The 16,727-nt window shown below is 39.3% G+C and overlaps 1 protein-coding gene and 1 long non-coding RNA gene across 11 annotated transcripts in view; one reads left to right on the top strand and one right to left on the bottom strand.

The window, feature by feature from the left end:
• The window catches only part of NTNG1 (netrin G1), a 150,268-nt gene that overhangs the window by 56,929 nt on the left and 76,612 nt on the right, over window positions 1-16,727 (bottom strand). For all 10 annotated transcript variants that reach the window (XM_031505521.3, XM_085585950.1, XM_031505520.3 and 7 more), the window contains exon 4: window positions 12-184. In XM_031505521.3, the coding sequence (XP_031361381.1) occupies window positions 12-184 (173 nt within the window). The remainder of the gene's footprint in view (window positions 1-11; window positions 185-16,727) is intronic.
• LOC116183897 (uncharacterized) lies at window positions 160-14,565 on the top strand. The gene is made up of 4 exons (XR_004148601.3): window positions 160-231; window positions 1,821-6,036; window positions 9,210-9,370; window positions 11,506-14,565. It is a non-coding gene; the product is annotated as an uncharacterized LOC116183897 (long non-coding RNA).

Genomic DNA, 16,727 nt, shown 5'->3' with positions numbered 1-16,727 from the left:
AAACTACTTACAGATATTAGCAGTGCCTTTAGGTATAGGCAGATAAGAGCCAGGGCTCCACGGTCGGCCCTGATAATTCTTCTTGCATTTTCCACAGTCTGGGCCCGTTGTGTTATGCTCACATTCACAAAGAAGTCTTTTGTTTTCTTCTTTACAGCCAGTAGCATGAAGGTTGCACTTACACCTAATTTTAAAAGGCAAAAATAAAACAAAGTGGAATATTATTTAGAGGTGAGTTTAAGCTCAAGTTTTAGAAAAGCATGTCCTATGGCAACTGCTTGATTTTTGTGCCTTCCCTCTGGTATTGTTCTACCATGAAAGCATGACATCACCAGGCATCCCTGCAAAGAGCAAATTGCAGATCTTCAGCTCACACAGGTCTAAAAGCAGAAATGTCACTAAGACTCCAAGATGCTGAATCTTGTTTTCACTAATGCAGCTCCACTGAGAACAAATAAATGATTCATAATTTTTTTACAGATAGGTCTATAATCTTGCAAAACTTCAAGAGTTACTATTCCCAGGAGCAAAACAAGTCCTCTGCTTATGTCCTTACAGAATCTGGCCCAAATTAAGGTCCAAATTACACCTTGGGAGCCTGAGAAAACAGACTTCATTTAAATATCCTCTGCAATACCACACTTCAGTAGAAGGAAAACTCACTATAATGGTGTCTTGACATTCTTGTTCAGCAAGTACTGTCTTGTTCAGAAAGGAAATTTCTTTTCCTGCTTTAATTTAATATAGCTGTAGTAGCTGAGGGTCAGACGAATTATTTTGGTAGGCACATTTAGTTTTACTTGGGAAAGAAACCTAATCAAAAAAGCATTAGATAAAAGCATTAGAAAAACCAGATTTTGCATCTGGTCTTAAAACAATTGTATATTTTCCTTAAATTCCCCTCTTTTCCTGAAACTAGGACACTTATAGAATGGGAAGTTACTTTCATAAACAGTAAGGTATTTTCATCTCTTTCCATCCCTTTCCAATGGATGTCAAAACCAGCTAAAATCTATTTCTGTTTGGGGCTGGAGAGAAAACCAGTACTTAATGACCTTTCCTGTTTGTTTTCCTAGTGACTGTACATCTAGTAATTTACAGGGTTCTCATGTGGGCATTTGTCACCTGTTCCATACAGTGACCAATAATTAGAGCAAAACAACACGTGGAATGGCCAAGTGCAAATTAGCAGCTGTCAAGCTGACTTCCATTTGGAAGGAATATGACCTGAAGCAATTGGCCATATACATATATATCCCCAGGGTAAAACAAGCTTGCAGTTGTCATAAGTAGCTGCTGGAGAAAATCCACAAGAATATGAAATACAGTAGATGGTGGAGCATTCTCCTCTGTGCTAGAAATGAATGAAGATGCTGTTATTTGAGCAGTGCTCATTCTAAAGAGAAAAAAGTTCAACACCTTTAAGAAATGACCAAAATGTATTCAGTATGGTGGACAAGAGAAAAAGAGTAATTTTTATGCAATTTACAAAATGTGTGTGCTTGAAGACTAAATCAACTGTGAATTTTTAGTGAGTTGCCATAGCAGAATGAAAGACGCTTGTCTGGGCATCAGTGAATGACATCTATCTATTCACTAGGCACTGAATTGTAAAGTGTACTGCTATTAAAAAAAGCCATGGGTTGTTTTGCTGTCCACAGGAATATGAAAATGGAACACTCCAAACAAGACAGATATACAGTAATAACAAGACCAAAAAACAGAGGGAAAAAGCAGGAGAGACTGTCAAGTAACTAAAACAAATTGGAGAGAGGAAGGGACTGGATTTCTTTCAGACGAAGATTTCTGTTTTATTGTAGGGACTCAGTGTCAGAGGCAGCAAACTGATCTAGGCAAGAAGAAAGAAGTGGTTGATTCTGAGGAAAAGCTCTAGTACCTAGTGCTCTGAAAGGGTGCTGCAGACTTGTACAGGAACTGAGGTGGGGGAAGATAAAGGTATGTCTATCTACTAATTGGAGTAAATATTCACAGCTCTTTTAACAAGCACATTAAAATAAAAAATAGTTGTGTCACAAAATCTTGTGCAAAATCTCTTTGCACTTCTTAGATTCTGTGCTTGTCAGATGTTCCTGAAGAGAGACTGACTCTTCCTTAGTTTTACTTGCATAGGTAAAAGTCTTGGATGGACTCTGGCTTTCTCCATCCTCCTCTGCTTCTATCCAGTCCTGTGCCATGCCTCTTCAGATATATATGCAAAACATATGCATGTATTTATATGTATGGATATATATATGTATATATATACACATATACAAAAATGACTCCCATATAGCCTCACCATTTCCTTTTACTGCCCACTTGCCCTAATCCCTCTGTGTTTACAGGCTGCCTCCTCCTTTTCCTGATTTCCCAGGCAAGAGATTTCCCATGGGCAGCACAGCTCTGCTGCCCATCCTGGTGCCTGTTTTTTAAACTTCTTAGGTCAAGACTGCTGCAGAAGAAGTGCTTCTCAGCCCAAGGTGCAGCACCCACACCCGCAGCAGGCAGCTGTTCTGGGGTGCACAAGGCATCTCGTGTGACTGCAGCCACCAAGCTGACAGAGACAGAGACATCCTGGAGGGCTGCGTCTGTACCAGATACAGGCAGCTTTGCACAGAAACAGCAAAATGCATTTTCTTCTAGAAGTAGCTGGCAACCTCCTGTCAAATTTTAAAACCCTATTAACTGAGATTTAAAACCTACAGCCCCCATATGGGCATTCAGACTAAATACGCACAAAATACACAAAGTAGGGACATTTTAGCCACTTAGCTTCCTAAATGGAAGAATTGCTAAATGGCTTTTCTTGTCCTAAACCAGTAGAATAATCAAAGATTCATTCAATCAGTGCCTTTATACAGATCAACTTATTTATATGCTTTATATGTATTTTTGAAGGCTTTCCCAGCAGAATTACCCAGAATGCTGCATCCTGTCTTAAAAGAAAATTCCAAGTAATAATAAAAAACTGAAAAACCCCCACCAAACCAAACTCCAATGCATGCCCCCCACCAAAAAAAATAGGCAAAAAAAAAGCTATGTAGAGAGAGCAATGTAGCCTTCTAGGAGTATGATTTACAGAGAATAAGACAAACAATAATTTTAATCACTGTAAAAAAATAAAGGACCAATCTAAAACTTTTGTAGGGAGAGGATATCCCAAATCTAATGTTAATAACTGAGCAAGAAAGGAGCCAACAATGGTGAATTTCCAAATAATCCTCAGAATACTTGAAACGTAGCTGCATACACTTTCTAATGAGAAGATAAGGAACAAATGTGGTCACTTTGTTTTACTACAAGACTAGCTAAAATTAAGGTTAAATGTACATTTATATTAAAAATGTCAAATTTGACTTAATAAGAGTTAGTTTTACTAGGCACAAAAAGAAATGTTTAAAAGCCCCCTAAACCCAGACCACAAAAGACCAGATAATGTGTGATAAAAACTTTGCCTTCTTAGTGTATAGGCAACAGAAAAGTTTGGTTTGACTCATGATTATTTTCATACAAGTATGAAAAATCTGTGGATTAATACAGTCTGAAGCGATTGAATTGATAGTCTTGTTAGAGTCAGGAACTATATATAAAGAGTAAAAGAGTGGAAGCCTAAGTAAAATAAGATGTTCAGAAGACTGAATCAGCGGCTCTGATTCTCCTCTTGCCCCATTTTTTTTTTTTTGTTGAAGCCACTTGACAGATCTTGAAGAGATTGATCATGATTTCCACTGCAAATCAAGGCTGTAGCTGAACAGTGAATGTGTGTAAAATGCAGGCAGTGTTAAAACTCAAAGAGAACAAGAAGCATCTGTAGAAAGCTAACAGGAGGGTACTGTGTCTGGGGAAAACCAAGCCAGTATCAAAATCTGTGCAGGGAAATAATATTTCATATGCTTTTGGTTTTTTATGAAGGGTGCACTAGGAATTGGGCAATCTGTCCCAGGGACCTCATCAGAGTGTACATATGCACAGCCTCAGAGACTTCTGCAGAGAGAAATGCGTGTTGTGCTTGAGGGACAGACTTCTCTGGATGACTGAGAGAGGTAAATGAGCATAGCAGGGCTGAGAGATGACTAGAGTACAATAAAAAGCTGCTTCTATTTGCAGGATCGGCAGTAAGGAAAACAGAAATATTTAGGGTTACAGAAAGAAGGCTATTTTGGTAAAAGCAGCACCCAGATAGACCATGAGAGAGCCACCCTTTTGATGAGATCCACTGGATTGTCAGTGGTGTGAAAACAAAGCAGCACAATCTGGACTTTAGGAATTTCAGCTGTCAATCAGCTGAGCACCACTGATCTGGGAGCTGACTTGGGCTCCCAGGAGATCACTCAGGATGTGCAATCAGCTTCCTATGGAGGATACCCAAATGAATTTTCTTTCTTATGGAAGATTACCTTTCTTTTCTAGTCCAGAGAGCAGGAAGGATTTTGTTATCTTATATGAATATCCATGGTGATAAATTATTACTGAAAATCCTAGGTACCATTTGTAATTTCATTAACCACTTGCTTTGAAGGCTGTTCCTAGCTGTTACTGCTGTCAATCTGAAATACTAACAAAAGGTTTAATTACATACAAAGCACATTCAATGCAACAATCCCATAGACTGTGTTGATGCTTCCATTGGCAGAATGTGCTTGCTTTGGCTGCTTGTATAAGAATGGAGAAGGTCTGAAAACCTAAAAAAATTATTTCACCTCCAGTGTACTGGGTTCCATATGACAGTATTCCATGGCTATCTTGAAATGCAAAAAAGAAAGTCCAAGTCCTGTACAGGGTATGATGTACACATACCCAGAAAGGCAATTACTGGGTACCAGTGGGTGGGTAGCATCTGCTGGCACACCAAGTGGGTTTGCCTGTGCAGAGAAGGGGATGACAGAGGGAGCTGTAATCAGTACAGCAGGTTTGAGAGCACAGGTTAAGGTCTGGAAAACAGAAGAGGATCTGTGCTGCAGCCTCTGCACTGCACTGGCTAACAGCTTAAGGGCAAAATCTCATGTAAGGACACAGCAAATGTTAAGGGCAAAGTGCAGTTCTGAGATACAGTACATGCTCACTGTAAATGGCACTGCTGAGGTCTAATGCTTGTAAAACTTTACAGAGAATGACTAAAGTCCATGATTATAAATATCAACAACTCCATGGACAATTAGGTCACATATGGAGAGATGTAGGCCTTGAAATGGCTTTCTACCTGAAGGGAAAAGCTGTCTGCCATTTATATCTGGTGACAGTTTTTGCAGACTTTTTTACTATTGCTCCTGGTGGGGCAGCTCTGTCAATGCTGAGCTTGTGGAAGTGAATGCCATGACCCCACAAAACTTGTCTGCATTTGGAAACTTCCAGCTTGATGTTTCTGCAACACAGTGGATATCCATCTTCCCAGTTCAACCTGCACGGACTCCCCCTGCTAAGCAGCCTGGTTATAGCACATGCAAGAACACATTTCCCTCAACGTGCAAATTCAATTTTGAATCACTGGAGATTGATATTGCTGTCCAATGCTATAAACCCTAATTGTGTGGGAGAACAAATTTGTTTTTCTGACCACTCATCTCTGACAGACTCATTATTTTGTCATAAAGCAATTGAAATGATATTTTTGGCAGTTACATAAGGCACAGGAGCGCTCTGGCGCACTGACGGAGCAGTGCTGTTGTGGTGGGAGCCCTGGGTGTGCTGAGCTCCTCACAGACTCTATTTACATACAGGCAAGTGACATTAAAATGCTGTAAATATCACCAAGGTAATTGCTAATAGCGCGCCGACGCTCTCGCAGGGGAGCGCCAACCAACAGACTGGGGGCACGTGAGGGATCCTTGATGTTCAAGAGATCATTCACGAGGAAGAAAGACAAGAGGAGCTCTTTGATACATTTTTAACGACTAGCCATATGTTCCTCACTTAGTTACATCTTTGAATCATTCTAGGTCATTGGCAAAGTTTAGAAAATTATCTTGAAACCAACTTGGAAGCCTTCTACAGAGACTCTTCGCTTCTGCGCGCCACGAGTCGGCTCCCTGCTCCCAGGTAAGCAAAGGCTGAGCTCGCAGAGGAGTTGGTGTGTTTGCTCTTCACATTACTGCCCACACAACGAAAAATACCATCCCCACACAGTCTTAATTATGCATTTTAAAACACTGTTGGCAATGTTAGGAGCCTTAGTCAGCTCCCCAGTGCTAGCAACGACTTCCAGCACCTTGTTACAGTTGTCCTAAAGGACCTGGCCGTGTTTATCATGACATCAAACGTGATAAGCCTGTCATCTACATTATGCCTCTCAAGCTTACTAATAACCTTGAGGCAGCTTCCCCAGTGAAGTTTAGTTTTCTAATGTAATGTAGACAGAGGAAAATTCCACATTACAAATACATTTGAAGTGTTACCTCAGCCAGGAAGGAGGATGAGATGTAAATTGAGAAAGCAAAAGACAAAATATACCATGAAATCTTTGCCACTGAATCATTATTTTTCAGGTTTAATTTTTTTTTTAACTCTTTATGAGACAAATTCATCAAAACTTGAAAAACTATATTTACAAATAAGTTACAAAACTCTTGCACCATTGAGTGTACAAGGGAAACATCATTACTTAGGTAAGTCTGGTTATTCTTTGATCTTCTCTGACAAGTGGTCATGTTTTCATTGAGGCTTACAGTCTCAGAAATATCATGTTGGGTGAACAATATTTTTCATTATATTACTTTTCCATATCATGTCAAAACCCCAGTGTTCTGATCTTTATTGTAGTTTCCTAAGTGTAATAGATTTTGTGGGGATAAAGACAAGTATAAAGGATACTGTTGTGAAGAAATACAATGACTGCTGGTCAATTTATTTCTGTGGGGATGAAGCAGACACACTTTCATCAAAGTGGTAACAAGATAATTACCACAATCTTGGCTACCAATGCTCGCTGTAAGGACTCCCCATCTGAAGTTTTGAGCTAAAAGGGTCAAAATCACCTAAGGACAGTTGACAATAAGAAAATGGCATGGCTTGCTGGCTGCAAGTAGGTCTGCTAAACAAATGTTCTGGCTCACATGAAGCAAAAAAGTAACTTCTGTTTTCTATTAATATTTTTTTTTGAGTCATATGAGTATCTCAGGTCCATATTGATGTATGGAATCTAAATGCACAGACGGCACTGCATCTTTTTCTGGACATTAGGAATAAGACCCCTGTGGTCTGCTGGTTAAATGTAGCCACTATAGTGAGAGTAATGAAATGTAAGTCCTTTTATTCACTTGTTTATTTCTGGCAATCCATTTGGTCACCAGTTTTTTTCCCTGTCCTTTTCCCTGAATTTATCTAATACATATCTAATCTCTCACCGAAAAAAAAAAAAATTCCTTTGTGGAATAGGGCTACATCAATAATAAGGGATAAACAAATTCAATAATAACAAATATAACTTTGTATAGGTAGATATATTATTCTTTCATTTGCAAAGCAAGGACTAATGGTGGATCAGGTTTTAAGCTTCTTAAATCTGTAAGTAGCTTTGTGATTAGAAAAGAAATTTAACCTGTGCTCAGTAATCCTGCTGCACCTTAGTACCTTAGAATCCAGAGATTTACAGAAGCCTCTTCAACTTTATTCTTTACTGTTTCGTTTTCAGTGCTAAATTTGGGAGGAAATTGAATTAGATTTCCACAGGCAGTATGGAAAATTGGGGAAAATAGCTTCTTATTCTCCCTCAGCTGAATATAATGTATCTAGTGGGGAACGGCAAAGCTGAGGCACAGAGAGCATGTTTGCTTTGCTTTCTCAGCGGCCTACTTCCAACAGTTTGGAGAGCTTGAAATTAAAAAAGAAAACACAGTCCAAAAGGGCAGCATATTTCCCTCAGTCCCAAGGCTCACAAAAAGCTTGCAGGGCATGGAATTGCCCACTATTTGCACTAAGCCAACCCAACAATAAGAGTATGCAAGTGCTAAATTTAAATATTAATAAGATTTATTTTGTTCATATGCTAGTAAGCATTTCTATATATTGTCAAATAAATGCTGGCGATACAAACAACTACAGCATCACTATTGATCAATTTATATCTCAACCTGTATTTGATTAAGATTGATTATTATCTGATAGATGAATACTACCTTGCTTTTGAAGCAAAATATCATTGATGCAGGTCCTTCTGGCTTTGCTTCTCCTTTTCCCCTGCCTCTTTCAGACAGAGGGCCACAAGCTACCCTACTTTGCCAAATAAACTATAAATGTTTCTGAAATGCAGTAGTTTACCAAATGACAGCCTTCCGAACAAACAGAGGCAACTGAAAATGCTGCAGCCTAGATCAACAGCACTCATCACAAACACAGAAAGGAGGAGGCAGTAACCTGAGCAAATGCCTTGGTAGTTAAGCATTTATAACTCTTCTGAGTTTGTGACTGCATAAAACAAGTCATAGACCAACAGACATTCTGACTTTAGAAAATATTCAGACTTTCTTCAGTTTCTTAGATCCAAAGTCTAAAAGTAATCTTCTGATGCTTATGTCTAATAGAACAGAACAGCTAGTTATGAGTCCAAGTTATTTCAGTTTACCACATTAAGAAATACCTTAATATTAAATACTTTTATAAACTTAGTCAAGTGGAGTGGACACATGCTTTTTCTAACTTTGATTCCATGTTCTCTAAGTGTTAAAGCAGAAATAAATGTCTGAATATATAGCTGCTGTTAGCTGCTGTAGAAAACTAACTTCCATTCCCTTCCTAAACATTCATTTTTGCTTTTTTTTTTTTTTTCTTCTGAGGTATTACTTTTTATGGAAATGTGTCAATAAAGAAAGTGATTATAAAATGTGCTAGAGTTTGCCAGCAGCGTGTTCTGCAAATACTTTCACTCGTGAACACGCTTTGTCAGATTCTTAGCTGATGTAAATCCATCTGGCTCCTGCAAATTCAATGAATTTATGTTAGTTCACACTGCCTGAAATGAAGCCTAATTTGTTTCCAGCTTTCATTCATATTATCCTAAGCTTGGTGGCTGTATTTTTAGGTAACGACAGATAATCTTTTTATAATTTTCAGTGGCAGGTCCAAGGCCTTGAATAATCATGGGATGGAAACTGGGAATCAGTGGAGGATAGGGAGCCCAGGTGTGACATGCTTAGGGACAGGACTGCTGACAAGGCAGGATGCCAGTATTCCACATTGTTTCCATGCATCTATTTTGCTCTAATCTTTAACCTCAGAAACAGGAAGCTTCTCTTACCTACATGAAGGATGCTGACAAAGGTGGTCATGTCTCTCCCAGAGAAGAAGCAAAACCTCTTGTGAAGATGAAGATCAAGGCCAAGAATAACTGTTTCTTCCAGCACTACCAACTGGTCATTTAACACCAGTGATTGTTTTGGTAGGTTCCCAGACTACCAATGAACAGCTGAGAAAAAGTAGCTGATGTAAACTCTAAGTACACCAGTGTTACAAGTAGTTTTGATTTTTTTTCTCTCTCACTTGAGAATTTTTTTCTTTCTCACCGGAATCCCTTTGGTCTCGCCTACTAAATTGCTGTACTTCTCACAGCAATCAATGTCTTGACATGGGGATGGGTTGAGAGGGCAGAGGGGGAAGCAGGTGTTGCAGAGGTACTACAGAGCTCCGGTGTTCTGAGTTGCTGTGATGTATCTCCTGTTTTAATTGGTTTGCTCTAAATATCAAGAAGAACTAGGAGATGGTAAAAACCTGAATATCCTCAGTTCCCTGTAGTGTTACATATCAGAGTGGCAAGGTGCACTGGGACAAGAATACCTCTCTCTCCACCCACCAGCTGGAATAACACAGTCTGCTTGGCAGTACCCTGCCACTGTTTGTCTGATAGTGCAAAGAAGTTAGGGAGCATGTTATCTGAAATTTGACAACTGCTCATTGCTATCAGGATATTAGGAAAGAAAAGCTTTTGGTATTTTAAATTCTTTGGTGCTGTCCAATGTCCTTCTTAGCCAGTCTTATTTTGCCATCCATTATTGGGCAGTTATCATTATCAACAAGTCAACAGACATGAAAAGATACCTGAAAATCACCTTCTATCTTAATCACGATAATACTGCCAGCAGAATTTAACTGCTGTATTGCAGCAATTGTAAAAGTCTCTACCACAGCCTGCTAGATTTAAGAATGTGGTACACAAACCTTGCACAAAAGGTGCAGCAATATATCACTGCAACGTTTTGTAGCTTAAAAATTTAAAAAGAGAAGTTAAGAAATCTTCAGGAGTCAGTTTTTCTTCTCTTTTCTCCTGATAAAAATCTGAACACTGGGTTTGAAATTCCCGGCATTGTGCTAATGTGCATTACCACTTTCAAGTTTATTGAGAAATCAATTTTTCTGGGTTTAGTTTAATTAATAAGTACCGGTCTTACATCTGCTCAGCAGCACTCCCAAGAAAGCTCCTCTAAGATGCTAGTGATTATGCCAAGCTTCCTGTCTTTATTTGTAAGTAGTATTTCACAGCATCAGCTGCCAGCTGGTCCCAAATTCTTTTTCCCAGCACAACACTGAAAAGGAACAATTTGTTGTGTAGGAGGTCTAAAATTGTGGCTATTAAATTACCATCCAAGTGGACATTGTTTACAAATCCCATTCAAAAATGTCATTTAACTGTCTGCAGTGGGAGAAATTTTATTCTCTCATGCAGCAATACCCCAAGTGAGCTGGTAGGAATTTGTGTCCACGACTGATGCAGGACAGAGCTGGCTGAAGCAGAAATACCTTTACTAGCTTCGAAAAAGACTCAGGGCATAGCACCTATTGTGTCACAGTAGGGAATAAAGTATTTATTGTCAAAAGAGTGGTGTTTCTGCTACATGAGAAACAAGCAAGGTTAATTTCATACTGATTTTGGTAACCTTTGGGGGACTATAACTGAGAAAAGCAGCATAAGGACCATGGTGCATACAGAATTCAACACCAGGGGAACCAGCTCTGTGAAGCCATACATCTGCTGCTCTTCTTAAAAGGTTTTAAAGCATTTCTGTTTAAGAGACCTCCCAAAGACTCATTTAAAAGCTCAAACGTGTCCCCAGTAGTCACTGCTGTGGATGGTATACATGGAAGAGTGGGGTATGGGCTGTAACTGGTTGCCTCCAAGGGAGAGAAAATCCCCCTTGTTCTGCTCTGAGCAGCGCTCCTGGAGGGGCAGGGGGTGTCCCGGGCTCGCTGCTGTCCTCGCTGGTGGAACCTCTGCAGCCCAGGCAGCTGCAGAGCTGGGAGGGCAGGGTCCCTGCAAGTAGGCACAGAAGAGGTGCAGAACAGCCCACCCCACCCACACTGGCTTTTGGCACCAGGTATCACCTGAAAAAGTGAGACTTCTGATAGCTTAAATGCAATGACTAGCCAGCTCCTGCTCCTGCAGTCAGTAACAGGAAAGGTTTTCCTGTGGGTGCTGCTATCAGGATTCAGTGAGGAACCTTCTCCCCTGCTTATTCTCTGATAGGCATCTGTTGTGAACAGCTCTGCTTTTAATCCCTCTTGTTACGCTTGTGTCTGTAGGTGAGGAGATTTTACAAATCAAGAAGTCCTGAGGAGATTTTCACCTCCTTTCCAAACAAACACAGAGACCAGGGGAAAAAAATGTTTCCAAGAAGATAAGTTGAATTGAGAAAAAAGCAAACACAAAGCAGAATCATTTATGGAGCCTGTCTAACCCTGCCAGAGGTGCTGCTTCAACCCCAGTGACAGGAGCTATGCAGGACATGCAAGAATATGGAGCTGGAGCAAGGGAAAGGAGCCAGCAGAAAAGCTTCAGGCAGGTCATCAGGAGACCTGCTTACTTCTCTTTGAAAAGAGCCAGAAAGAAGTCGGACTTTTATCCAAAGATAAAAGGTCTGTTGAACATATCCCTGTTTTTTTGCTATGTATGTTGGCCACCTTTTGCTTTAGGTGAACCACCGATAAACACAACCAGCAATAAAGCACACTAAAAAACAACGGCTAAGTTTTCTTTCCAGTAAAGTTCTGTTAATGGTTACGCATGACCTAACAGTCCCTGAAAAGCCCAGGCTGTAAGTACTTTAAACATTAAAAATCAGATTTTCTTTCTTATATTTTTTTGTTATATAGAAGATGTGTTGGGGAAAGGTAAAAAAATACTGATAAAAGCACTCTTTTATTTTCAAATCACTGGACACTGTTTGGACATTTAGAGAAACTGCTGAGATAAGGGAGGGCATGAATAGAAATGTAATATAGGTGGTTGTCTTTTCAGACATGAAAACTTTTGGCATATGACTTAGTGGCCTGTCCTCTTAGTGTATTTTAAAATGAAAAACGTCTAAAATATTTTTGAATTGTGCAGACTAATGCTTGATCCTGAAAACTAGCTTAACATTTCTCTCTTCATGCTCATTCCTGCCTCCACCTCATCTGCACAGAAGCCACTGCCTGGAGTTCATCGCTGTAACCACCTGGAAAGGCACTTTTTTACCCAGGTGAAGTGTGTCCTGCTGGTTGATGCTGACATTGCCTCCAGGTGCTGTGAGTTCAGGCTGGGTGCCCCGTGTCCCTCTGCAGCCCTGCCGTGGCTCCCAGTGCTCAGAGCCCAGGGCAGCTCCTGCCGCTGCTCCAGCCTCGCCAGGGTAAGCAAAGCAAGGTGCTCAGCACGAGGGCAGCTTCATTGATCTCTCTTTGAAAATCCACGTAGCTGAACTTCAACTTTAAGGATAATTACAAGGTAGCTCTATTCTCTTTATTAAATCAGGATTCTCTCATTAAACCAGCAAAGCTGTGGGTGCTTAACGACCTGTTCAGAGCTGGACAGGGAAGCTGAGTAAAGATTTCAAAACTAGTTTTCTCTTGGTGTTTTCTTGTGTTTCATTAGGATTGACTTTTAAAATGCTTAGGCCTCACAGCTCCACCTAAAGTAACTGGGAATTGGTAGCTGCATATTATCAAAGCAGACACTCCCAATCTACTTTAAAACACATAGAGCTTTTACAGTTCTCCTTTTGCCTTTTTTTTAATTTTGGTTTTTCATTTCAGTTGGAGTCATAACTTGAAACAGAAAATTGTAAAAACAAAACAACATTTCTCAGTGTTTATCATGCTAGCCTCAATTTTTAAACTTCTAAATTCCAAACAATATAAGGTCCTTGTCACAGAATAATTCCCTCTGGAATGATTATGATAATAATTATTTACCAGTATTGCCATTGCAAGTAATTGATTTTTTCAACTCACTGATTGAACTGAAAGAAAAACAAGAGAGAAAAAAATCATTTGTGTCAAATGAAATGTGTAGTTTTATCTTCAGATTTTAAACTGCATTTTAGAATATTTTTCACAACTTAAAAATTAAAGATTTCCAAAGGAAAAATTGTGCCTCTTTTGAGTTTTTAGAAAAATTAGTCAAAAGTATTTACTAATGTGGGTTAAATTCTGAAGATACTTTCAGCCATTCCAGACAGAACTTTCTTCTGTGAATAATTTATACTTCAAAAATACCAATAATTTCTCCTGCTGAAGAAAACTCTATGAAAAGTGAGCTGCTGAAGTATGCCAAAAGCAACTTAGCATCCTACAGCTAACTTAAGATACTGAAAAAGAGATACTGGGTCATCCTATTTCTAGCCCTGTTGGTTATAACAAACACAATGCTATATGTTAGGAGTAATTTTAAACCGTTAGGAAATAAAGTCATAAGTGTATCTTTTTAATTTAGGAAAACAATTCTTATTTCATCTAATGTACTTCAATTGTTGATTTTGTGTAGAGAAAGCTTATTTTCTTTCTCAGAAATACCATATGTCAGTACTTTTTAATTATAGAAATACTTATTGTTATCTTGAAACCAATAAACTGGCTAGAACTGCAAATGTTTTATTATGTTGTGTTAAAGTCAGAGGAATTATACAAAGATGGGAAAATACTTCTCAGTATTAGAATGCTTGAGATAGGTGATAAATGGTCCTGTTTTCACTTGCTTTTTATGAAAGAAAAATCTAAAGGGAATAATCGTATTGCAGAATCACAGAACACTCTGAGTTGGATGAGACCTACAAGGTGATCCCCAGATGGTCTCTGGGTGTGACTCCTAATGGCTGATGTGTTCTTCCCAGAGGTGGGTGGCCAGAGCTGGGCAGTCCTGTGCAGGGGCAGCTGGAAAGGAGCTCTGAGACCTCAGATGGTAAAAGGCAGAGGGGACCTGGCTTTTGGCACTGGCCTTGAAGCAGCGAGCAGCTGACGTGTGGACACGAGCAGGTGACACGTGTATACTCGAGTAGGTGACACGTGTGGACACGAGCAGGTGACACGTGTATACTCGAGCAGGTGACACGTGTGGGCACGCATACAGGCCTGCCCATCGTGGTACCACCAATGCTGGTTTTCCCCAGTGCCAAAATAGCTCTGTCATTTGGTTTAGTACTTGTCCTAGCCATAAACTTCTGTGCCATGGGACAAGAGATTTTGTGTGTGTCACTGTGAAAAAGGGTTGCTGACACTGCTTTGGGAAGTTGAAGTGACAAAGGGCTGGTGGTTTTAAAGCCTTGTATTTTAAAGTCTTAAAATTCTGACCCAATGTCAGATTAGAATAAAATAGTGATCGGTTTTGGCCTTCAAGTGCTTGGGAACATTTATTATTCATGTTTCTTTTTAGCAAATACTGGGTAAATCAAAGAATGTTCACACAGATGCTGCAGTGTCCACTGAGAGGCTAGGAACATGTTTTTGTTGTCTATGAAAACAGGCATGCTGGGGGGTCGAATTTGATCCAGTGACTATAATATTCCATGTACCAGAAGAACTAAACAACTTCATTTATATTTTAAATGTTTCAAATCAATACTTCCCTTCATATTCTGTGACCCCCGCCAGGAAAACTCTTATAACTGAAAATTTAAAGAATAGATTTTAAGTTATGAATAATGTAAGGCTGTCGTAGGGGAAAGAAACAGTGAAATACTGCTGACAGAAACAATCAGTACATGTTTATACTGAAGAACAAACCTTAGCAATTCCATCTTGCATAACATAGCTTTTAAAATCCTATTCAAACTTTTCAGTTTTCCCTGAAATGTCAAGCAGTCTTCTTCAGCCTTAAACTCCACTACAAAATATACAAGCTGTTTTTGTTTCTCAAAGACTGAGCTAATCTGGAAGTAAAATGTATGCATATATAAAATAAATGGCTCTATGAAAAATAATCAAGAACTAATAGATGCAGGTAAAGAAAGAGCTTAGATTTGAAAAAAAAAGCCCCAAAAGTCCTTAATACAGAGAGGTCTAGCAGTATCTATTTCTCCAGCAGAAGGTTATAACCAGGAATAGATCTAGCAAGATAGGACAGACAGTCAGATGGTGAATAAGAGCCTCCTTGCACTAAAGCATTCTTCAGGGCATAAGTTTGCTGTTTGAGTTTTGTTTGCACACTGACAGAGTTGCCATCCATTGAAAATAAGAAGAGGTATTTGTCCTGTAGACCTGATGAGTAGGAAGAGCCATGGTGCCCTGAGAGAATCCTTATAAAAATGCTTGCATGACACAGAGCTTTATCTTTAATGAATTGGGGCATAATTATCACAAACTCCCTGAATTATGCAAATAAAAAAATCAAGAAGAAAAACATAATGGCAACTTCATTAGAAAATATTTTTCTAAGTAATACTTCTGGGGATGAAGGACTTATTGTTTGTGTCTGATGTGTTTTTTGAGGGCTGCAGAGGGGAAGGAAGGAGACAGCTCACTGGAATTTAGGATGGTGCCCACAGCTGTCTTGACCTCCTTTCCCACCACTGCTGTTCACTGTCATCCCTCATCTATTCTCATGCCTGCTCAGCATTTCCTCCTGTTGACCTACACAAGCCAGGAGGGGGAAGCATTACGCAGGACTCAGAAATGTCCCCAAATCTTGTTAAAGCAGTTCTCTGCTTGCAAACTGGGCAAAAAACATCACCAGACAAAAAAGGGCAGCACTTGTAGATTTTCTGGTATACAGATTTATCATGATAAATAGCAGATTGACTGAGCCAAATGACTTAGTGGCCATATAATCATATCACAAAGGGGACAAGCTTCTGGCATCTGTTCATGTGACAGAAGTTGAATGTAGCTTTTTTTTTTTTTTTTTTTTTTTGAGAATTAAATATTTCTATTACTGTTCTTTTTCTTTTTTTTCCCCTATGCAAACCACTCCTGTATTTTGTCTCAGTTTCACCCCTTCATAATATTCTCTGGGTTTTCAGATGCTGATCTACTTGTGAAGGTAAAGAACTCTACAAAATAAGGAAAAAAGTCTTAGTCTGTAACAGGTCTCTCTTGAGATGCAAGAATTGCAGAATGGGAACTCTGAGAACACCCCTGACAAAACAGGTACCCCCTCTCAGTCTTACCACCCCTGCTCCTGTGGCTGCAATATAGGACAAGTGATCTGCTCTCCCCTACACCTCTGGGCAATTCTTTCTCTTTTCTTCCTTGACTAATATAGTTATAGCAGCTGTTTTTTTTTTTTTTTTTAAATGTGCTAAGTTTATGATGATATAAAAAGTACACATTTTATGTGTTAGGAATTAGGGGGAAGCTCCTGCATACAGGACACTGCAACTGGACATTATGTTGTATTAACTGTTTGCATTGCAGCAATATTTGCACAACTGTCCAAAAGGTGTCTCTCCTCTTACAGCATACACTCAGCCAAATTTAAATTGCTGAATCTTTTTCAGTGGCAGTAAGCTCTTTTTTTTTTTTTTTTTTTGGTCCTAATATGTGCAAGAGATTTT

The sequence above is a fragment of the Lonchura striata genome, chromosome 8, assembly GCF_050655825.1.
Source record: "Lonchura striata isolate lonStrDom1 chromosome 8, ASM5065582v1, whole genome shotgun sequence".
Lineage (NCBI taxonomy): Eukaryota > Metazoa > Chordata > Aves > Passeriformes > Estrildidae > Lonchura > Lonchura striata.
The sequence above is the reverse complement of the archived record's forward strand: the minus strand, read 5'-3'. Positions and strand labels throughout refer to the sequence as shown.